At 41.9% G+C, this 22,899-nt stretch overlaps 1 protein-coding gene across 3 annotated transcripts; it reads right to left on the bottom strand.

Annotated features, from left to right (window-relative positions):
• Nucleotides 1-1,845: 1,845 nt before the first annotated feature.
• Nucleotides 1,846-19,620, bottom strand: LOC148417538 (uncharacterized). 3 transcript variants are annotated; one of them, XM_088425348.1, is made up of 16 exons: nt 19,510-19,620; nt 18,087-18,119; nt 17,100-17,136; nt 14,601-15,862; nt 13,637-14,495; nt 12,483-12,625; nt 7,202-12,413; nt 6,929-7,019; nt 6,651-6,832; nt 6,457-6,565; nt 6,291-6,381; nt 5,919-6,107; nt 5,684-5,786; nt 5,550-5,602; nt 5,354-5,477; nt 1,846-5,284 (listed from the first exon to the last, which is right to left on the bottom strand). In XM_088425348.1, the coding sequence occupies exons 4-7, from the start codon at nt 15,000-15,002 to the stop codon at nt 7,743-7,745; spliced, it is 6,075 nt and encodes a 2,024-aa protein (XP_088281474.1). In that variant the 5' UTR covers nt 15,003-15,862; nt 17,100-17,136; nt 18,087-18,119; nt 19,510-19,620; the 3' UTR covers nt 1,846-5,284; nt 5,354-5,477; nt 5,550-5,602; nt 5,684-5,786; nt 5,919-6,107; nt 6,291-6,381; nt 6,457-6,565; nt 6,651-6,832; nt 6,929-7,019; nt 7,202-7,742. The 3 variants fall into 3 exon arrangements, with proteins under 3 accessions (XP_088281474.1, XP_088281475.1, XP_088281476.1); XM_088425349.1 differs by lacking the exons at nt 14,601-15,862; nt 17,100-17,136; nt 18,087-18,119; nt 19,510-19,620 and adding an exon at nt 13,249-13,385 and having other exon boundaries at nt 13,637-13,785; XM_088425350.1 differs by lacking the exons at nt 13,637-14,495; nt 14,601-15,862; nt 17,100-17,136; nt 18,087-18,119; nt 19,510-19,620 and adding an exon at nt 13,249-13,625.
• Nucleotides 19,621-22,899: the final 3,279 nt, after the last annotated feature.

Below are 22,899 nucleotides of genomic sequence, written 5' to 3'. Positions count from 1 at the left end.
TTATTTTTAGGTTCCATTCGGTGTCAGTGCTGAGCGACAAAACGCAGCAGGTCTGTAGCAGATCTGTGCACAAGCAGAAGCTTCCACGTGCCAATCACGTTCATTGTGAGTGAAGACGCGGTAAGAACACTTCTTTCGGGCGCATGTAAAAAAAAAAAAAGTGACCAACATATTCTAGTGCTTAGGACTGGTTTATTGTGAATTAAAATAATTGATTCAGAATTAAAAAAAAAAAAAAAAAAAAAAAAAAAAAAACACCACCACAACAGCCACCGGAAAAAAAAAAAGAAAAAGACTGGCAAATGCAATCAATGAAAGATTGCAATTGTGAAATATGTGGGTTAGGAGAGCATTAAATAAATCGACATTTCTAATTATTTGTTGGCTACCAGCAGTTTTTCTCCAAACACTTGTTACAATGACCCCTACTCCTAGGTGATTTTTCCTCCAGCTGAGTTCTTTTTTTTTTTTAAATCCCCCACGTGCCAGCTTGCCGAGATGTTTTTCCACAGGCTCCCACCGACTTCTAACAGCTTTTACAGAACATAATGCAATGTTCCGGAAAATAAAGCTAATACTACATATTTTGAAATGTGCAGCAATGCTTTCTATATGAAATATTTTCAAATTTTGTGTCGCTTTAATACATTGAGTCGTCCAGTCACCCCAATGTAGTTCGCAGATTTTAAAACAGAAATTTCACAAAGAGGTACATTCACTAGGGAAAACCGAAACACGCAGGACAATATTGGGGGGAAAGTATGCAGCTCTCTGTAGCCAAATTGCTTACCTCTCTCTTGCAAAGCCTGTGAAAAGTGAGCTAATGAGAGGTGAGCCCCTTTTTAAAGCAGTCCCGCACCTTAAGGCGGACAGCTGCAAATTATCAGTTATAATTATCAATTAGACGCTTACTCACGGGAAGGGGGATTTAGAAATTAAAACGGTAAAGGCCGCAAAACTGTTATGGCTGTTGTGCATCCTATCTCAATGCCTTCAGTGATCACACATTTTTTACTATTTAAAAAGCGTAATAATAACATCGAGAAGCACACAAGGGCTTGGCAACCGGCACCTGTGCATCCCCCTTAATTAGGTAATGAAGCCGCACGTCCTTTTTTTGTTAAACGTTTTATTTTTTTCCGCTCTGTTTTGAGGGTTGGCATTGTGAGCGGTTATTGACCGCCTCGGCAGTTTGTGTTAAATGCGCTCCGAGATTTTGCTTCTCCTTTTCTGCGCGACGAGGTTTGAGTTCATTTGACCATAAATACCCAATGTTAAGCGACATCCGTGTTTCAACAAGTTTATGATCGCGCGCGTATGCCAAAAGACAACAATTTATAAAGTAAAATGGAACACAATTCCGTGTCCTTTAACAGGGGCACTCTTAATTGATTCGGCTAGACACGTCATAACCTTTAGACGATACTCGATTTTAGTAATATTCCTGCATGTGTGCGAACAAGGATGGACTTGGGCATTGGTTAGTCTGACTGCTTCTTTTATTGAAAATAATGCCGTAGCAACCTCAGCTAACGCGCTATCGCGATTATTGTAAAATAGGAACACATATCCGTGCGTCAAAAATTGGTTTATGCGGCTGACGGATCAAACTTCCTCGAATGGATTCGAGCCATTCTCGGGGGAAAAGAGGCAATCGGACAGTTGGATATTCCTGAAAAGTGTCCATCGGGAGAGATTAGAAGTGGGTATGCGCAATACTTATTATACACGTTAGTGGGTATACTTAATACACACTCCACTGTGCGCGGACATTCACTTCCCGTAATGTGGGATAAAGAAGCTGATGGCTTAACCCCAATAAAAATGGATGTAATATAGCCGAGATCAGACCGTGTAGTATGACTTTATTTAAAAATATTTATGAATTGGAAAAAAAGACAGTGTTCAATGGCAAAAAAAACAAACAAAAAAAAACATTTATGACTGACTAGGAAGGCACAAAAAACATAAAACACGTACTAGGATGGACATGGACATGGCATAACAGTGAGTTCCCCGCATTTAGTAGCGATGAAGCAAACTGTCAACTAGCAGTAGGATCATGCCATGTTTGGCAAACTTCAAATTCTATGGGAGGGGGGGGGGTACAGATTGTTTCGATTCGAGCAATTCTTGAGAGAAAAGAGGCAATCGGATATTACTGAAAGGTGCCCATCAGGAGAGATGAGAAGTGGGTATACGCAATACTTATTCTGCATAGAAGTGTGTATACTTAATATGCACTCCACTACACCACTGTGCGCTGACAGTTTGCTTCCCGTGTAGTGGGATAAAGAAGCTGGTTGCGTACCAGGCTACATTCGTCCAAGTTGAGATGACTTGCTTTTGGTTGCATTCAAATCGGGCAAGGGACACGATACCAATACGTAGGGATCATTAGCTTCACCGCTCCACGCGATAAATCACAATATTAATTAGCCAATTATGTATTGTTTTCCTGGAGAGCAGTAGGCGTTCCTAACATGTCAACAAATTACCATATTAATTAGCCATGTGCTCATTGGTTGCGCTTAGTGGCCACAATAGGAAGCCTGTGGCGCTTGTGAAAATTGAAGAATGGATGGAAGGAAGCGTTTCATCTGCTGTTCTTTTTCTTGCTTTGTCATCGTAGTACCTTTTTTTGTTTTGTTTTTCACTTGTTTTCCCACATTTCAAACCCAAAGCATGAGTTTTTTCAACAAAAGGTTGTCAAGCCGACTGTGGACAAAATGATGTTTACGCACAGGTACACACGTTTGTCATCAGAGTGCCATATATTGTCAGAGGTATGATGTGAATTAGTTACATTGCAAGTGCATTACTTCACAAAAGTGTTGCGAGAGTTGTGCGCTGTAATGTGAGTAGACTGCAGAGCTTTGAGTGAAACATACAGTCACCGCTCAGTACTCAAGAGGAAAAGATTAGAGGTCCCAGTCGTACTGACTGCTTCATCCAAGGTCCTTGTAGTAGATGAGTGTGAGCAGTCCAGGTGTTGCAACAGGTTGCCTTACCAGGTTTGAAGAGGGCAAGGGGGAATTCAAAAGGCGTGATTCATTTTGATTCTATTTTCTGTTGAACTAAAGTAACAGAGCACTTTGTCTGAAATACATCAGGTAGAAGCAGAATGGAAAAAACATCTCTGAAATTTGATACCTTAAGAAAATCCCGAGGGAACGCAATGTCTTTGCGGCATTTAAAAACCTGGCCGTATAACACCAAAGGTATGACACTTTTTTTTTACTGTAAAACACTCAAGTATACTGGCAGCATAATCGATGTAACACTGAATGGTGTTGAATTGGATGCTGTATATGCAATTTGAAAAGTAATTACAGGAGCAATATTGATTGGTAGAATATGTTTGAACACAGTGGGAAAAAGTGTACAATATGTTTGTTGTTTTTTAGTGTCGTATAACCCATTTTGTGACTATGCACTGAAATTCCACCTTGCACATATAACAGAAGTGCTGCATCATAGAGTCCATTTCAGTGTTTTAGGTGGTGTCATACAGTGGAAAGATAGAATTCCATCACACAAACTGTGCTGAAATGTCTTCATAAAGAAACAAGGATAAAATAATTGATGAATAGATAAGAAATGCAAATAAATATTAAATAAATGAACAAGAATTTTCGTCCTATAGCAGCAAATGTGTTTCCACTGGATGACACATTTTATTTATTTATTTTTAACTATGAGGCACTCGAGTATGCTGGCTGCTTAAAACCTTAATCAAAGTAGGGCTGAGTGACGCTGAACTCGATGTTTGATATAAAGGCTGAAAAATCATTGCGAAGAAGCTTTGAAAGAAACTGGTTGGTAGAATATCCTTAAAAACAGTGACGGTGTGCAGGGTCTTGTTTTCTGTAGTTTCAAGGAGTTTCCTGTTGAATGACTACACATTTAAATATTATAATTTTTACACCTACGATATAAGTGCTGCATCTTAGTCCGTTACAGTGTTTTAGTCGAGGGAGTATGATACAGTGGAAAGTCATCATCCTAACTGCAGTAAATTTTTTACGATGAAGAATTAATGATATTGCGTATATGAGTAGATGCACAGAGTAATAATTAAAAATTAAGTGATTGGAGACAAATCTGGTCTGAAAGCATCAACAGTTGTTTCCACTGTATGACACTTTCATTTTTCAACTGTAAAGGACTCAAGTATACTGGCATCATTAAGATGTAATGCATGCAAAACTGATTGATTCTGAACTGAACGTTGGCAATAGCTGAAAAATAATACTAAGAAGAATCAGGGAAATGGTTGGTAGAACAGGCTTGAAAACAGCAGAAACGGTGTGCAATTGATTTTTGTCTTCTAAACGTGTTTTCGTTTTGTGACTGTACATCGGAAGTGCTCCGTCATAGAGTCCATTACGATTTTTTAGCTGAGGGTGTATCATACAGTGGAAATACTAAAGGTCATCTCATAATAACCGCTTTAAGATTTCCTAAAAAAAGAATTGATATAATAGAGTGAACCGGTGAACAGGTGCACAAAGACTTAAATAAACAAAACAAAATTAAATGACTAGAAACAAATCTCTAAGATCAAACAAGCTTGGCAAAAATTGAAAGTGTAAACCATTGAAAAACGAGACATGAACAAACATTCATTGTTTAGTGATGTGATGCACTACTTATAGCTTGAATGTGTCAGAGTGAGAGATTGTATTTATGTTATGGAATACAATATTAACATGTTACACGCAACATTGTCTGTGTCAACGGCAGTGGTTGGATTTTGGAGCAGATTTGTTCTCATTCCATAATTTGCAAGGGCTGGGATTGGCTGGCAAACAGTTGAGCGTGTCCCACACCCACTGCCTGAAGACAGCTAGGATAGGCACCAGCATTTTAGCGCGCCGACAGATAATGGATGAATGGATGGATCGGATTTGCTAGAGTAAACGTTGACACAGGCAATGACAAATTGAAGAAAATGTGCCTCTCAGAATGCTTGTTTGATCTCAGAGATTCAACGTAAAATCATGAGTGTGGTACATACAAACTTATGTAAACAAATGCATGACTGAATAGGTATTTCATACAGCAACCTTTGTAGAGCACACGGATGATGGCAAAAACGTATCTACGGATACGTATCATGTAGGTTGGATCGGGGGACTAGGACTGTTCTTTTCAATGCATGAACAACAGTGCAAGAACAGAAAAATGAATTGCATCCTAAGGATAGAATGGTGTCAAGGACTTTATAAACTCATCAGCAAGTCGCATGATGAAAACGTGAAGAGGGCGGTGAGGACGAAAGCTGGAAAAGATAATGCTGCTTTTAAAACACCGGTTAATGGCAACTTGGCTACTCTAATTGGCTACTTACAAAGTAATCCGCAAAAGTGGCGAGCGCTTGGTTGTCTGCGGTCTTCGTGTTGTGGCACCTGCTTTCTTTTACTTCTTCACCGAACCAGGATTACATGATGCTGACATCATCATCTTTTCATTTTCTATAGTACAGCAAATTAGTATATCACACTCATGCCCAATCAAGTAGAGTGACATGAACAGAAAACACTCACATATGTGTTCCTGTGATTCTGCTCCGAACCTCTCTTGCTCCTGAACAAAGAGCCTGATAAAAGTAGAAAGAAAATATATACACAACTTTCACTGGCTTCAGGAAGAAAGATCAGTTTAATGATGACCTGCTTACCTTGAAGAGAGGAGAAAGCAGAATTGGTTTGTTCCAGATGAAGACAGATCCTTGACCAAGCAATGCAATGGCTCATCTACTTGGTGGCAAGCTTGCAGCTGTTCTTTGGATGAATGCGACATGCGGAGCCACAGGCAACAGATGGACAACATCGGTCAGGAAAAATAATAGATGGGACAAAAATTACTTTTACCGCCTTTACAAAAGAAGATAGGTTTAATGATGAGCTACTTACCCTTGCCGACCAAAAAAAGAAAATGTCTTGAAGAGAGCAGAAAACAGACTTGGTTTAATCCAGAAGGAAAATGCCACTGGACAAGCCTGATGATGTCTCATCAAACACCTCGCACGGTGGTGACGTTCCAGTTGTTCTTTGGATGAATGCAACATGTGGATCCACAAGCAACAAGTGGACAACATTGGACTACAAAAATGGAGCACAATACATTAAGGGGGTGGCAACAAAAGCTGATAAAGATCTGCATATTTTCACTTTTGATTGACGTATATTACACGTTAATATTTATTATCATTATTACTATTTTAAGAGGAGAAATATCATCCATGGCACAGAAAGCGTTAAATGACTTAGTTCACGGCAACTTACACCAGAAAGAAGAGAAGTCCTGATTGTCCGTCACCCTGGTTTTCAAGGCAGTGATCCACGATGTATGTTTTTGGGCACCCATTATTTTACTCTGTGAAAAAAGGGGGAGACAGAACTGTTAAGTGGAAATACATAAAACATATTAATAGACTTGGCGTGGTCTTACAATAAATTGCAATATCCTTAAAATTTAATTCCCTTTAATGGCATGGCGGTAAAGTCATATGTGCGGCTTCTGTTCTGATACAGACGGCTCGTTCTCCTGAACAAATAACCTGTTAAAAATATATGAGACAAAATCTATTTTGACTGACTTTACAAAGGATGATGAGCTATTACAAAGGATGACGAGCAACTTACCTTTTCCTACCAATAAAAGAAGACAGTCTGAAGAGAGCAGAAAACAGACTTGGTTTAGACAAGAGGGAAACTGTCAATGGTCGAGCATGATGATGTGTCTTCAAAATCGTTGGCGAGCTTCCGGCTCTCCTTTGGACAAATGGAACATGTGGAGCCACGGGCAACATGTGAACCACTTAGATCTACAAAATAACAAAATAGATGGCGGTGAGGACGATAATCCAAAAGTTGGGCATACCTACAATTGGGTTTAACTGACATAGTTCACGGTAACTTACACTGGAATGAAGAAAAGCCCTGCATGGCTGCCACCTAGGTTTTCAAGTCAGCGCTCCATGATGTGAGCATTTGGGCAGCCACTCTTCTACTCTGTGAGAAAAAGGGGAATACAGGACTGCTGAGTGAATATTTCCGTGCTGCTGCAGAACCCAGATAGGTTTTGGCTCTGTCTAACTTTATAGTTATATTTAAATTTCCTAACCATTTCATTTTTTGCAACGGCATGACATAAGATTATGTCGCCGGCGTACAATCAATCAGTAGACACATACCGATGCACTCCATTCTGAGATGAACAACCATCTCTCCATAATGACAGACCTGTTTTAAGTAGAGAGAGTAAAATTATATCACTTACAATCGACAAAAAGATATATTATAGTGACCTACTTACCTTGTCTGTTTTCTGCTCTCACCTCATGCTGGCAAACAAACCAAAAGGTGATAATACCACTAAACCCTCCCATCAACTTGACCCTCCGTCCGCAGAAATCTTTATACTTTCTCTTTTGCGTTTTGTCTCTCACCTCCTCACCTTCCGCTCACCTCACACACATGCTAAATCCACCTTGACCGCAGATTTCAACCCATCGCATGTCAACATATCATTCCACCACTCCCTCCCATCGACTTGACACTCCATCCTCCATTTATTATTATTTTTTTCGTTGTCTCGAAACTTGACTCACCTCCTACTCACCTTCTCACACACACGCGTGACCATCATCACCCCGGATTTCATTCCATCACAGGTTAACATTAGGGCTCCATAACACGACAGGGACAACTCTTAATGTGCTAATTGGACATGACTCACCTTTCAGTGTGTAAAACACAGAAGACAGGATTGTGATAGCTGTAGTATGTTCGCAGGACACCTGAATGAACTGCGCACTGAGGTCGGGAGACAAAAATGAGGTCAAGCAGTGTGTTCTTGTCAGTGGTACTCGTATTTATGAGCTGTGTGTAACCCTTAGAGACAAACAGTTCCATAATGGGCTTGTGTGAGTCTGACAGCGCATCTTCATTGAAATCTCCGCATACCAGGATCTGATGATGGTCCATCACTTCCAGAGAGTACAACAAACTTTCCAAGTTTGGCAAAAAAGAGCGCAGACTCTGTCCCGGAGGCCTGTACACAGCAGCGATGAACATATCGACGGGAGGTTCAAGTTTGACCACGACAAATTCGATATCGGTGACGCCCTGGATGTAGATCGTTTCGTGTGCCGGAATGCGTTCTTTCACCCAAATACCTACGCCGCCGCCACGTTTCGTCGCCAAGTCGGGACAATTTGAATGTGAGACGCTCCGGTTCCGGCGGAACGCCGTGTAGCCTTCCAAGACGGCATTTCCAGTATCCGCCGACCCCTGGAGGTGTGTTTCTGTCAAGCACAAAACGTCAGCAAAGTGCAGCTCGTGGTGACATTTGATATCCCGCGCATGACAACGCAGCCCTTCGGTGTTGTGATGGACAACGACCAGGTTGTCGGTCGGATCTAGAGTGGGCATAACGTGAAGGAGCGGCATCACGTGGTCCAAAGACGCGTCCGTCATCTCGGCTAGAGCGGCCGTTATTTCTGGGTTGGCGTGGATCCTTCTCTCGTCCATATGCAGCACACGGAGCCCGCGGAGAGACGTCACTCGGCTCAGGGCGACGTACGCCATGCCGTGCTCAAAGATGCCTTCCAGCGACACCACCGCTTCGGATGTGGTCATACCTTGGACTTTGTGGATCGTGCAGGCGAACGCGAGCTTGATGGGGAACTGCAAACGCACCACTCCTGGCCGTTTTAACTTCTCCTCTTGCCTGGCGATGTAAACGGTGTTAGCAGCAGCACCCGCATTTTTCGCAGCTTCAAGCTCCAGCCCAAGTTTCTGAACGCGTGCACCGTCGGCATAATGCACCAATTTGACAACTCTCGCAAAGGAACCGTTGCACAAACCCGCCTGCACATCGATATTGCGGGTTACCATAACCCGAGCGCCGACGGCCACCTTTATCGAGTCCGGCAACTCGTTCTTTGCCCCTTGGACGGGGACGGCTTGTCTCGCCATTCTGCCAGTCCTTTGGTCTTTCTTGTAGTCGTCTGCGTCGATGGTCACAATTTCATCGTGAAGCAGATTCAGCATCTGACTGTTATGGTCATTGACCTGCTTGTTGGTGGCGAAAACATGCAGAACATCCTTCGGGCGGTTCTCCGGAGCGGCGTAGGTCGTAGCCAGCAAAGCTCTGTCCACTTCCGACAGCTCGTGGGACTTCTCCTTGACGCGAAGTCGGTTCAACAGTTCGGCGAACGGAACGTCATCCTTCTGCCTCATGATTTCGGTCAGCGTTATCATTTCGAAGCTGTCGCGCCAAAGGTCCAGCCTGGTGGGATCGTAAACACACAAAGGTTTGGACTGTCTCACCGGAGGGAGCTGATAGAAATCCCCGACGGCGATAACGGACATGCCGCCAAACGGTAAATTGATTCCTTTGATTTGCTTCAACCTGGCGTCGACATACGCAAAGAGGTCTTTCGACACCATGGAGATCTCGTCGATGATGAGGATTTCGGCGAGCGATAGCTCCGCTCTCACTTCGTCCAGTTTGTTGCCCAGGCCGCGATACGGGGGTTTGAGGCTCCTCGGCAGTTTCAGTAGGCAGTGCAAAGTCGTACCTGAAATGTTGAAGGCCGCGGTGCCGGTGAAGGCTGCGAGAATTACCGTCTGTTTGGAAATGTCCGCTTCCTCAGCAAGGCGCGGCAGTCTGCGCAGTATTTTTGTAGCCTCTGCGTGAACGCATTTAATTAAATGTGACTTCCCCGTTCCGGCGCCGCCGTTGACGTAATAGAAGAACTGACGCGGTTTTAAGCCAGACACGCGTCGTATGCACCAATCTCTGACCAGGTAGAAGGCACACGCTTGCTTCCGGTTAAGGTTCCGATACATGTCTCGCAATAGGGCCGGATCGATGAGAGCGGCTTCCGTCGCGATGGACATTTCCGGTACCTTGGACCTGACGTTGTAGTCTGGTACGTTTTCTTCCACAGCGTCGCCGGGATCATCTCTTGCGGCGAGTTCCTCGATGCACTCGAGTCTTTGCAGTTCGCTTTCCGGCGCTAGCTGACACCACTCGTTCAAGATGATGCCGCCTTCCTCCACCTCTCGGATGGCGTCGTCAACATCTCTGCTGTGCTTCTCATACTTCTCTCTGTTCCGGTCGACAATTTGCACAACGGCCTCTGGGTGCTCGGCGGCCGGCAACTGTACAAAGGCATGGTCGTGAAACAACTTGTACGTAGGATAGTGGCTGGACTTCAACTGGCAGTCGGCACGATGGGGCAGGTAGAGCTTGAGCAACGTGCAGTAAAATTCCTCTGGATTTTTTTCCTGCGAGAATTTACAGTATTTGATGACGGCGTGTTTACCTATCCTTTTTTGGACATACCCCATGTCGTTCAGCAGGGGGAAAACATTTGTGCCTTTCGCTTGTTTGCCGTACACGATTCTGCAGGTCGAGGCAAAATCGGCCAAGCACATTGCTTCGAATTCCTCCGTTTGAGGTCTGCATTTATACTTTTCCGGCAAGCCGCTCATCCACACTTCGACGGACTCGTGCGTTTTGCCCTCGAGGTACGAGAGGGGATAACTCATTTTCAGAGCATTGTCACTGGTTTGCACAAAAACCACACTGCGGGACGCTTGCTTCATGTGTAGGGCGCATACGCGCGCGACGCACTCTTGCGCGCTCACCTCTCTTTTCTTGGAGTACGCTTGCATGATTTGTTTCATCTCGTCGCTCTCGTTGACATTTTCGCAGCGGGAGTTCTCGATCACCGATTTCAGGTACTGGCTCAGGCCGTGTTCAGCTTTGCTGATGTAGCTGCAGATGTAGGTAACGCAGGAATAAGCGTTCAGAATGTACTGAATGTCCATATTCGCGTCCCAAGCAAGAAGCAGATGTGGATTGTAGTTGTTCACCCAGCAGTCTTTGGGCTCTCGCTTGAGCACGACAGAGGTCTTTGCGGCAATCGAGTACAAACATTCCATGTACTCGTCATCGGTGAGCTGGCACTTAGCCAGTAGCTGCGGCAAAGTCAGAGAGGCCGTTTCCGGTTCGTTCAGCAAATTTTGCAAATCTGCAAGCTTGGGGTTTGGCGCCGACCGCTTCTCCTTCTCTGGATTTTCTCCATCGCACTCTTCACGTCTCATGATCATGGTTCTCTCGCACGGCAGTTTGGGGAAACCGAAACGGCACTGCGCGCCGGGTGCTTTGACGCACGTCTTTGAATGAGACTTACTGTGCATCTGAACCTCTGTGACTTTCCGATGGAGTTCGGGTTCCTTTTCCGGATCGGGCAGCTCGGAGGAAACGTAGCGCGACACGAAATCGCAGATCTCTTGGTCTGAGGCCTCCTCAAAAACGGGGGCGCCTTCAACCCAAATGAGGCAATGGATGTGCGGACTTCCTCTGTGCTGAAACTCCAATCTGTAAAAGTAATCGACCACTTTTCCGACAGGTCGCGCCGGAGAAAGGAGCAGGTCTCTAAACAGAGCTTCCACACGTTTGTCAAACATGCGCATCGTCGTCACCGGATTGCTGCGGAGAATTTCGCACTTTGCGGCCCAGTCGAGGTCGGCGAAAATCACCCGTTCACCTTGCTGCGCTTTGATGGCGGTGATGACTTCTTCCCAACGCATTTCGGCAGCCGAGAACGTGCAGAAGAACGTGGGTGTGCCTAGCTGCCGAATCATGGCAAAAAGGTCCTTGAGACATTTCTCCCAATAGGCCGGGGTGCCCCTTAACGGCACCATGAAGCGGACGGCGTCTTTGCTGTGTATCAGTTTTTCAACTTCCAGTTTATCCTGCAACATAGCATTGTTTATTCGTCGACCGTCTCTTGTAAAAGGTTTACCTTTGCGTAGCTGTATTCTTATGCTTGATGTGGCCTGGTGGATTTCAGTCACAAACTGAGCAAAGAACAAGTAGTTAGCATCTCTGGCAAAACGTTCATCCACGCAGGACAGTCGGGCTTTGAAATACTTGCTCGGCGTGAGTTTAATCTCCCTCTCTTCATCGAGAGTGTTTTCCCCGGTCGGGAACTGGACCGGAAAAGCCATGGCCTCAAGTTTGGGAGTCTTGAAAAAGCTTACCGGGCTATTCCTTTCTGCGGGAGCAACGGAGTAAATTCCCTCAGTGAAACTCATGATTTCCTCCGATACATCGTTAGGTTGGAGACATGATTCAAATATTACACCACCACTGGGTTCATCTGCTTCTTGCACATTTTGGGCACGTTGCTGCGGTTCGTCACGCTCGCCATTGTCTTTGTCATCGTTTGTTTCTCGGAGAGCATCACTCTCAAATTTGTTTATCTGGACCAGATCTTCCTCATCAAAGTCACTCGTATTCATTCCGTCTTCAGAAGAGCTACTTTCATCGTCGGTGCGCGTCGGGTCACAAAAGTCAGGGTCGTCGCGAATGATTATGTCGCTGTACTGTGGATGGACCTGCTTCAGTTTAATCAGAGCACGTATTAGGTTAGGCCAAGTGACAGTTTGAAATACCTGGTGACCTTTGTAGCAAAGCCGTCGCTTCAGCTTCACTCGCAAAACTTGGGATTCTCTCCTGGGTCGTGGCAAGACGTTGACTGTCTCTTGTACTTCCGATGGAACACACACAACATTTCCACGAATGGCTCGTTGCTGACCTTTTGGAAGAGGAAAAATTTTGGCGAAAACTACATACTTTGATATGAGATGCCTCTCCAATATGTTCAACCCGCAAAGTTCATTCGGAATATCTGCCAGTTGGAGATTGTTAGCGACTGCTAGCGCTGGCATTTTGCCACTTTTGAGATGTGCGAAGCAAGTGTGACAAATCCACTCTTGTTTTCTTTCCTCTGGTACTTTGCACGATGGATCACATTCACGGTGACAAATATGAAGAAATTTTCCCGTGAGGCAGCTTTCAACAACATGTTTGTTTTTCTCAAAAGAGCGACGCCGACAAATGCGCACTTGGTTCGCGAATAATGCTCGGTGACAAACAGTGCAGACAAAAGTGGGTCCAAATGTAATTTGCCTTTTGAAGAGCTCCACAGCTTTAGTGATTTCACAATTGATTCTGTCATTCGATAGTTGCTTTATCACTTTGTATTTTTTCAAAATTTTATTTGCGCAACGCAACACGTTTGTTCTCGATGAGTCGTACTTTGTTTTCATTGCCCGTCTCATGATTTCCTTATGTTTGGATCTGAATCCAGGATCATTTCGGTAACGGTTTGTGATGTAGAAGCACTGTCGGGCTTTAAAGCCGATGTCGTTCCGATACCTTTGCTTAATGTAAAGGCGCTGTCGGTCTCGAAACTCGAGGTCATCCCGATATCTTTGTTTGACGTAAGAGCGCTGCCGAGCTTGAAACTCTGGATCCTCTCGATATCTTCGTTTCATGTAAAAGCGCTGTTTATCCTGAAAAGCAAAATCATTCTGATATCGCTTTGTCATGTAGTAGCGCCGTCTCAACTTAAAGCTATCATCTGTCTTATAGAGATGTGATAAACGGGAAAGGATTTTCTTCTTAAAGCCCTCATCGACCAAGTAACGATGTATAACATAGGACCTTTGTTTCAAACGAAAACCTATGTCTTGTCTGTAACGAGTAGTTATATAGTACCTTTTCCTTTGTCGTAAGTCTACGTTCTGACAGTAATTTTCTTTACCTTTTACGTTTTTGCGTATTCGCTTCAGTTCCCTTTTGCTGGGTTTGTCTCCGGAATCAACGGCCATCTTTTCTTGTGCCTGCATCCGTCTTTTAAATTTTCTTCTTCTCGCTTTACTCATTTTTGACAAGTCTGGTAGAGGTTTAGACATTGGGAAAATCAACCCATCAGTATTATCCGTCAGATCATGACGGCGTTTTGCGACGTGGGGCACAGATTCGTTTGAACGTGAACTTGTCGTGGTCTCAGCAACGGCTCGGCTTGTGTCGACGCGTTCAAACTGCAACGTCAATGGAGGACGCTCTGCACATGGCACCATCTCATGGTCATCAGCAGTAACATCCACAGATGCAAAGCTAAGGGGTATAATCTCATACTGAGAATCACAATTGGCGTTTGACATAGTGAAAGATTTAATCAATGTATCTGTCAGGTCATTCAAGCATGTAAAAAGCAATACAACGGCTGTGCCGTTTTGAACAGGTAGTCCGTCACGTCCTCGGCTGTGAGGATCAAAAAACCCAAATCTGCCATCACGGTTTCGAAAAACAGCTATGCACAGTGATTGCATAATCAAAAGAGCAAAGTTTACACCTGAAGTCAAGCACTGAAGTCTATCTCGAAGATTTAGATAATACACTTCACCAAGGAAAGAGGTCAACATACCACACGAAGGAAGACCCTTTATCAACATGTGCTGCTTTGCAAACCCGCTTACAATGCCTGGAACCTCATCAATTGTCAGGAAACGGTGAACAAAGCGCCCTTCTGCTTGCAACGTAGTTATAATACTTACATATAGTTCATGGCCTTGTTTGAGAACAAGATCAAGCTGAGAGCTGGTCAGGTGATCTAACTCCTGCAGGAATGCCAGAAATATAACAGAGTTGGTCACACACTGGCTGTTTTTCCATTTACCATATCTCCAATGCGCTTGGCTGTGAGAAGCCAACACATACGTTACCATATGTTGCACGAGAGCCATTCCGCCACCATGCTCACCGTGTGCTTCATCGGCACAGTTGTCATCAATCTTGAACACGGGTGCCTCAGTCGGGCATGTTGCCATCTCTGATATGGGTGCCTCATTTGGGCAGATAACAATCTCTGATATGGGTGACACACCCAGGCATGTATCAATCTCTGAAATTGCCTCGTTCAGGCAGGTATTGATCTCTGATATGGGTGACACACCCAGGCATGTATCAATCTCTGAAATGGGTGAAACACCCAGGCATGAATCAATCTCTGATATTGGTGCCTCGTTAGAACAAAAATCATCAGAGCGTGCAAGAGTTGCTTGGGAGCCACGGCGTCGCTGCCAGCAAGACTTTGCCGCTAAAGATTTTTTGTTCTTCCTCGGCATGCTTTTAAACTGACGGGATTAGGTAGAAAATAGGAAGAGACAAAAAGGTAGAGCAGCAAAAAAGAGGGGTGTTTGGGGTGAGGTGGAGAAGGTCTTCTGAAAATAAAATACACACGTTTTAATAATATTGAAGGCAAGTTTATGTGCATAGTGCATTTCATTTACGAGACAATTTAAAGTGCCGGAATAATGAAACCCAAACAACTAGGTAAAACATTCAAAGTTCAGCGTTCTAAATCAGGCGTGGGCAAACTATGGCCCGGGGGCCACATGGCTTAGGCTTTTATTCCAGGCAGCCAAACTTTAAGAAATTAACAGTCAGGAGATGGATAAGTTTAATATCCTGAAAGATGGCAGAACTATCAGTACGTTAAAACAGTAACAGTCAGATTTACAAAAATGAAAAATAATGACAAAACTATCTTGTTCATTTGTCAATTCTCGTAAGTGATTTAAATAAACAGTTAAGGGCATGGGACTTGAATAACGGTTCTAACTATTTTTGTTGAATTTTCTATTGAAATATCCCACATTTTTTTTCTTGTAGTCTTGTTTTTCAGTTATATACTATTGCTATTATTTCTTTGTATATTTATTTTCTATTATTTGTATTACTATTACGTTTGCTTCAAAAATGTATTAAACTATTTGGGTTGCATTTACAAAATCAGACACTGCCAGGGACCATGCGATCTTCTTCACGATTGGCAGCAGGCGAAAGAGGCTTTGGGAAAGGTAAGAGGGGACCCCCCCCCAATCCCAACATCTTCGGGTGAGATGTGTGTTGTGAATGTCCAGCAGAGTAGGAGGGAGACACACAGACACACATCGATGATCCCTTCAGCCGCTTTCACAATGCGCTGCAGAGTGTGACAACAGGACATAAGGCAGGCACCGAATCACACGGTAATGCAGCTGATAATAGTAGCGTGAGTAGGCATGGGCCAAACACCATGTTGACAGGTTTACTGCGGTGTTAAAAAGTTGAGGTTTCAATAATGGCAAATGCAATCTATTACCAATAATTAGCGTTTGTTAATCTTTACCCAAACAGTGCAGAATACGATTGGCTTTTTGCAGAGTTGTCTCAACACGTCGCCTTTGATGGCAATCGACAGTTTTTGTTTGACCTTGTTAACAAGCACTGAAGATAACGAGGAAACAAACAGCACGTTGGAGGTCATGGCACATTTGTGTGTGTAATCAATAAATATGCTGAATTTTGAACTTTTACGCAATTTAGGTAGTTTGGGCGTCTTATTCAGATGCCTCCCAAACTCAAACAGAAATGATCACATTTGATCCAAACCACAAATTTATGATCAAGACAATAAAACAAAATGGCATTCTGTATAATTTGAAGTGTTATAGGTAACAACAGTTTTTTTTAGAAAACAAATCTCATTTTACGGAACGATTTTTTAACTAGTGTGCCTTCGAGTGGACATTAATGGCAGTGTGGTGCAACTTACCGTTGATGGGAAACTATGAACAAACACAGGTATGTTAAAATGTTTATGCATTTATTTTTGTGTATTAAACATGGTACACATTTCTCAATGTACTGAATATACAATACACTTTTGGGAAAATCAAATACGATTGTAATTTTTCCATTGTATGCCAGCCGTAAGTTCGATACTGTGATATTTTTGCGCAAGGTTTATCAAAGACTCATAGATTTTATTGTCTCATGTATACATACCCTTAGAATCTATTATCAGCACGTGGCGGGCACAAACTCATTGGTGGGATATTAATATGCATTGTTTCAAGCGTCCCAAACTCGTGAGGATAAGCAGCTACAGAAATGGATGGAGGTTTCAAGTGTGTGAACACTGATTGTTATTGCAAGGCATTTGAACACAGGAGGTTTATTGAACAGTGAATAAAGTGGAGTAATAGAATTGCACTTTCTACACCAAATGTTGCTCATTCCAAACTATGCTCAGTGAGTACATTCATAACTCTCATTCGAGATGACCAATGTCTTTTTTGAATACCGCTGGTCCTTTTTATGGCACGTCACCATAGTTGCCACAATTCTTCCAAATGGCATGCGCCTATTTTGAAAATGTGTAAGTAATTTTCACACACCTCAAGTTTGTAGAGATGCGGGATTCAACAACAGGATCTGTAGGCACAAAAAGCAACACCGAAATGAAGTGAACATTTCAACTCAAAACCCAAATGTAGATTTTTTTACTCGGGTCTAGGAGTGAACAATATATGTCACAATGTCCTCAATGCATACAGTTTCATATGTACAATTGTATGCTTTTATTATCATGAAAACATTAAACTAGGCAGCTAACAACAAATAACAAAATGTACACGTTGATATAGTTTTTTGCCAGTAATTTGTATCCTGTAAAATGTGAGGGGGAGTTGGGAGCTACGGTATTGCTCAAGCATGCTTCATCATAATCACCATGATAAGGAAACACTCTACCACTGCACAGATCCACCCTCTAATTGATCTTGTCCAAATAAAGATGATGCATGATGCACCAAACTTTCAAACCATGCTTGGCTTCCTATTTCTCCAATAGTTTTATATGTACTCCAGTATTACATGAAGGATGAGAGTTAAAAAAAAATTGAAAGTGGCACATGTAAAGTGCTACTAAGAGCATTTTTAAAATGTGAATTTTTATTTCACATTTACTGCAATTATTAAAAAATATAATATATACTTAACTAAATGGATGGTCAACCCCATTACCCCAGTGTTGTTAGAATAATTTTAATGCACAATTATTCTGACGCGTAGAAAACTACTTTGATTTTATTTTGAGGATTCTAGAAGCTATGACTGTATTTGACCAAAAGATGTCCCGAGTGTGGCTATTTCATAAGGCTTTGCATAATTGACGGTTTCCAAATCAATACAATAGAGACCACACATACTTTTACGAGGTGTCATCAAACCGATCTGTACTTTATACTGAACACTCATTCAACGTAGGAGCAAAATCTACTTTTAATAAAGCAGAAGCTTTTCAATGACATGTCATCTCAAAATTGCCACAATTCTTTAAAATTAAATGAGGCTAAGTAAATCGGTTGGCAATTTGCACATACCTCAGGATCAGAAGAACAGTCCTACAGCAGAATCTGTAGACGCAAAGATAATCATTTGGTAATATTTGACTCACAACACAGTTTTATATATATATATATATATATATATATATATATATATATATATATATATATATATATATATATACTGTTATGCACCTTTCAAAAACTTTTGCAGTATGAATTACACATTTTCCCCCAAAAAATCTAATATCAAACACTCACAATTATGCCCAAAATATTGATCACGAAGATTTTGGTCAAGATTCAATTCAAGATTCTAAATCACCAGTACTCGTTTTGTGTCCAAGGTGTATTTATTCGGTTTTATTTTATTCCAGCAGGATATAAACAAGTTGTCCAGACTTGACACTTGAAAATAACAATAATAAAATGTAAATTGTATTTAAAACAAATAACTAGGCACACAAACGCAACACAGCAAAGTGAATTGCAAAGTGCACGCCAATGAAAAACGGGCAGTGCAGCGACGAGTCAAAACGCTTCACCAAATTAGCACACGTGGTTTTAGCATAGTAGTATATTATCGCATGAGAACTAAAGCGAACCAAGTTAATTGATAATGACTCATTGCGGTAAGAACAAAGTGCTTATAAAACAAAAACGTTACTGTTTTCAGTTTGTTAGAGCAGTGTAGATAAAGTATTTACAAATATTAATATCGAAATACCTTGAGAGCACCGGACTTACCGCTCACACTTCGCAAGGGCAATAATCCGCAAGCGGAAGTACGCGCACATTTAGATTTATGTTACCTTCACTGACATTCGGATTTATTTTTCCTTTGCTGCAGTTTACCTACGCAAAAACATTTGTAACAATATATTATTTAGATGTGTTGACAGACGTGATGGGCAAAATGAACAAACACCTGAAAAAGTAAATCAATCGAGCCCTAAATGTTGTTATGAGCGTGCATCGGTAATAAAAAGTGTGGTGTTCCACGCTTCCTGAACCGTCCCGTACGACTGGATTGACACAGGTGGAGGACACACAAAGTAGTTCGCTGAATACTAAAAGAATACTAAAAGTGAAGTATGAAAAGTACGGTATATTTGCCATTAGCAATTATACCAAACTTAGGTGCAATAACAACTTAGACATTAATGGACAAAGTGAAGCAGTGCAAAGTAAACATGTATCATGTTAACATGTTAGGTAGGAAAGGGTTAATGGAGCCGAATAGATTTGAGTGGGCGGTGACGTCACGCACATTTTGTGGATGAAACTTTAACGTGAATACTAAAAGTGAAGTATGAAAAGTACGGTATATTTGCCTTTAGCAATTATACCAAACTTAGGTGCAATAACAACTTAAGACATTAATGGAAAAAGTGAAGCAGTGCAAACGTAAACATGTATCCAAAACCACGAACGGACAACATATTCAAACTGTACTTACATTCTCATGGACGCACGGAATAATAATGAAAGGAAATAGATAATCCACAGAATGATTGAAAGCAGAAAAAATGACTGTCCGTTACAACGATACCTGCCGACTGACCCGTGAAAGAGCAAAACAACCTATGATAGTGTAAACAGAGTCCTGATTGGTAGTGGAGGAATGAAACACAACTTGTGATTAGTTGCTAGGCGGTTGCTAGGAAGATCACATGACCACAGGAGAAACATGTCCAGACGTAAATAGTAATAACAGAACGATTCAAACACGAAATCGTTAAGTATAATCAGAAACTTCTTAACAACACCATTCACTTAACATTAGACAATTTTTACGGTACAAAAACTTGAATTGTAGCTGAAAGTTGAACTGTAAACGTGAAACGCGATTTGCCCGAACCGGGACACGGACATGTTGAAGATGACAACTCTACCACTGGGCCACTGGGGGGCAGTGTAAGACCACACTGTGAAAGCTTGAAATATAGGGAATGAAGTATTTTTGAACGTGAATCTATGAAGTACTACGAATAATACAAAGTTAAAAAACTGAAAAAAGTTCAACTGTGGAATGAAAAGATGAAATGAAAGTAAGAACAGTTTGAAAAGGCTAAATTCTTTAAATATGAATAGTATAAAAAACGTAAATTGTAGGAAAACGATGAATAGTTGAACCTTGAAAAATAAAAAGGCACTTCACGTGAATATGTGGAATGATATGAAGTTCGAACGGCATGAATTGGATGAACTGGGAAGGAGTTGAAACCAAAAAAAAATTACTGAATTAACTGAAAAAAAAACACTGAATGTGTGAAAAGACACAGCGGGGATCGAACGCACGAACATGTAGTAGATTACGTCAACAGAACGTCTGAGCCACGGGAAATGACGAAACCGTGAACGCTTTAAAAGGAAGTAGGAAGAACGCTCCAATCACTTAACATTAGGCCGTTTTTACGGTACAAAAACTTAAATTGTAGGAAAACGATGAAAAGTTGAAACTTGAAAAATAGACCCGCAATAACTAAAAAAGACTCACACAACTAAAAAATGACGCAGCCTGGGATTGAACCCACGAACATGAAGTGCGAATGCGGTACACGAATCCCATGAGCCAACGGGGACATAGGAAATGCCGAAACCGTTAAAGTTTAAAAATAAAGTACGAAGACCAGCCCATTCACTTAACATTAGGCCATTTTTACGGTACAAAAACTTAAATTGTAGGAGAACGATGAAAAGTTGAAACTTGAAAAATAGACCCGCACTAAACATGAATATGTAGAATGATATGAAGTTTGAACGGCATGAATTGGATGAACTGGGAATGAGTTGAAACGTACCTAAAAAACGGTCGGAATAAAAAAAATAATAATAATAATAAAGGTGGAGAAAAACATAAGTGTGAAGGTTTCACCTTCACACAATAACTAGAAAATATGCAATTCCTGAAGAAATTGCGTGTGAAGGTGTAACCTTTGAAGGTAGCGGTGCTGAACGCTAGAGTGATGTTGAAAGTTTGAGTGCTTGAATCTGTGACATCATGTGAATGATACAGATTTGGAATTGTTTGAAAAGGTCAAACAATGTAGAAGATACAAGAAAACACTGAAAAATGAGGAATTGTGGGAAAATCTTGAATTGTAGGAAGAGAAAAATGGATACACGAATGGAATAGCGGGAATATGGGGAATCGATTAAAGTTGGAACGGTAGGAATCGGATGAAGAATGGCAAAGATATAGGGGAAAAACTGAAAGAAGTGGAATTGTGGGTAATTTTTGAATTGTGGGTAAAAATGCTTTGGCGGGCATTGGGGGAATTGATTAAAGTTGGAACGGTCGGAATTGGATGAAGAATGGCAAAGATATAAGGGAAAAACTGAAAAAAGTGGAATTGTGGGTAATTTTTGAATTTTGGGAAGAAAGCGGATACCACCATGGAATGGCGGGACTTGGGGGAATCGATTAAAGTTAGAATGGTCGGAATCGGATGAAGAATGGCAAAGATATAAGGGAAAAACTGAAAAAACGGAATTGTGGGTCATTTTTGAATTGTGGGTAAAAATGGATGGGCGGGCATTGGGGGAATCGATTAAAGTTGGAACAGTGGAAATCGCAGCAGGAATGACAAAGATACAAGGGAAAAACTGAAAGTGGGATTGTGGGTAGTTTTTGAATTCTGGGAAAAAGAAAAAGGATATCACCATGAAATGGCAGGACTCAGGGGAATCGTTTAAAGTTGGAACGGTAGGAATCGGATGAAGATATCGGATCAGATATCCAAGATGGCCACCCCTGAGGTTTGATGGGAAATGGAGTCTCAGTGTATGTGGGCAAGTGTCCAAGATGGCCACCTGACGACCCCATGGGAAATGGAGTACTTTGACTACCTCAACAGTAGTCACCAAAGGCCAAACGCCCACACAATGAATGACCTCATTGAAAATGAATTGGTTCATTAAAGGTACAGTGTGTGGAATTTGGTGCAACTTTGAATTCTGGTAAGAGGTAAACGAGTACACCAATGAATTGGCGGGGATGAATGGAATCATATTAAGTTAGAACGGTGGGAATCGGATGAAGAATGGCAAAGACAGAAGGTTACAATGTTTTGGCGAGAACAATTAACTGAGGAATTATGGGTAAAAAAATGGGAAAAACTATAAATTGTTGGTGCGGGGGTGTTCTTGGCAATCTAACCCATGATGGGAAACACCTAAAGTTGGAATGATAAGTATAGGTCGGACGCAAATGGAGATATCACAAGAGGAAACATAAAAAATCAGATTTTTCGCGAGTTTTAGGGGGCTATAACCTACGCAAAACAGATGCATTGTGGGTAAATGACACTCTGAGGTCATAGGCAGGGTCAAGATGAACGGTTAAACGCTGAATTGGCCTGAATCGGACAAACACCTGTAGTCATTAAAGAGAAAAAAACAAAAATTTTATGAATTTAGTAAAATATCACAAAATTTCAAAAAGTGAGAAAAAAGTACACTTAAAGTTCAAATTCTGAATTTTGGGGGATTATATTTAATAGTTTGGATGTTCAACATTAGGAGAGTGTTGTTTTTATTGTTCTGAGTTAACCAAGATGGCCGCCATCCTGGGTGGAAGTTGGGCTGAGCGCTCATGAGATGTCTGATCAGATATCCAAGATGGCCGCCCCTGAGGGTTGATGGGAAATGGAGTCTCAGTGTATGTGGGCAAGTGTCCAAGATGGCCGCTTGACGACCCCATGGGAAATGGAGTACTTTGTCTACCTGAACAGTAGTCACCGAAGGCCAAACACCCACACAATGAATGACCGCATTGAAAATGAATTGGTTCATTAAAGGTACAGTGTGTGGAATTGTGGTAAATCTTTGAATTCTGGTAAGAGGT

Source organism: Hippichthys cyanospilos, chromosome 10, assembly GCF_059441005.1.
Source record: "Hippichthys cyanospilos isolate Australia breed blue-spotted pipefish chromosome 10, RoL_Hcya_1.0, whole genome shotgun sequence".
Taxonomy (NCBI): Eukaryota; Metazoa; Chordata; class Actinopteri; order Syngnathiformes; family Syngnathidae; genus Hippichthys; species Hippichthys cyanospilos.
Note: the sequence above shows the minus strand (reverse complement) of the source record. Positions and strands in the feature narration are given on the sequence as shown.

Excerpts from the sequence above, each read along its gene's own strand:
- LOC148417538 (XM_088425348.1), bottom strand. The coding sequence starts at position 15,002 with ATGCCGAGGAAGAACAAAAAATCTTTAGCGGCAAAGTCTTGCTGGCAG. Across the intron at positions 12,626-13,636 it reads AATACGCAAAAACGTAAAAG|GTCAGCAACGAGCCATTCGT; the intron begins GTAAAGAAAATT and ends CTCTTCCAAAAG. Across the intron at positions 12,414-12,482 it reads TTTGCTACAAAGGTCACCAG|TACAGCGACATAATCATTCG; the intron begins GTATTTCAAACT and ends GTCCATCCACAG.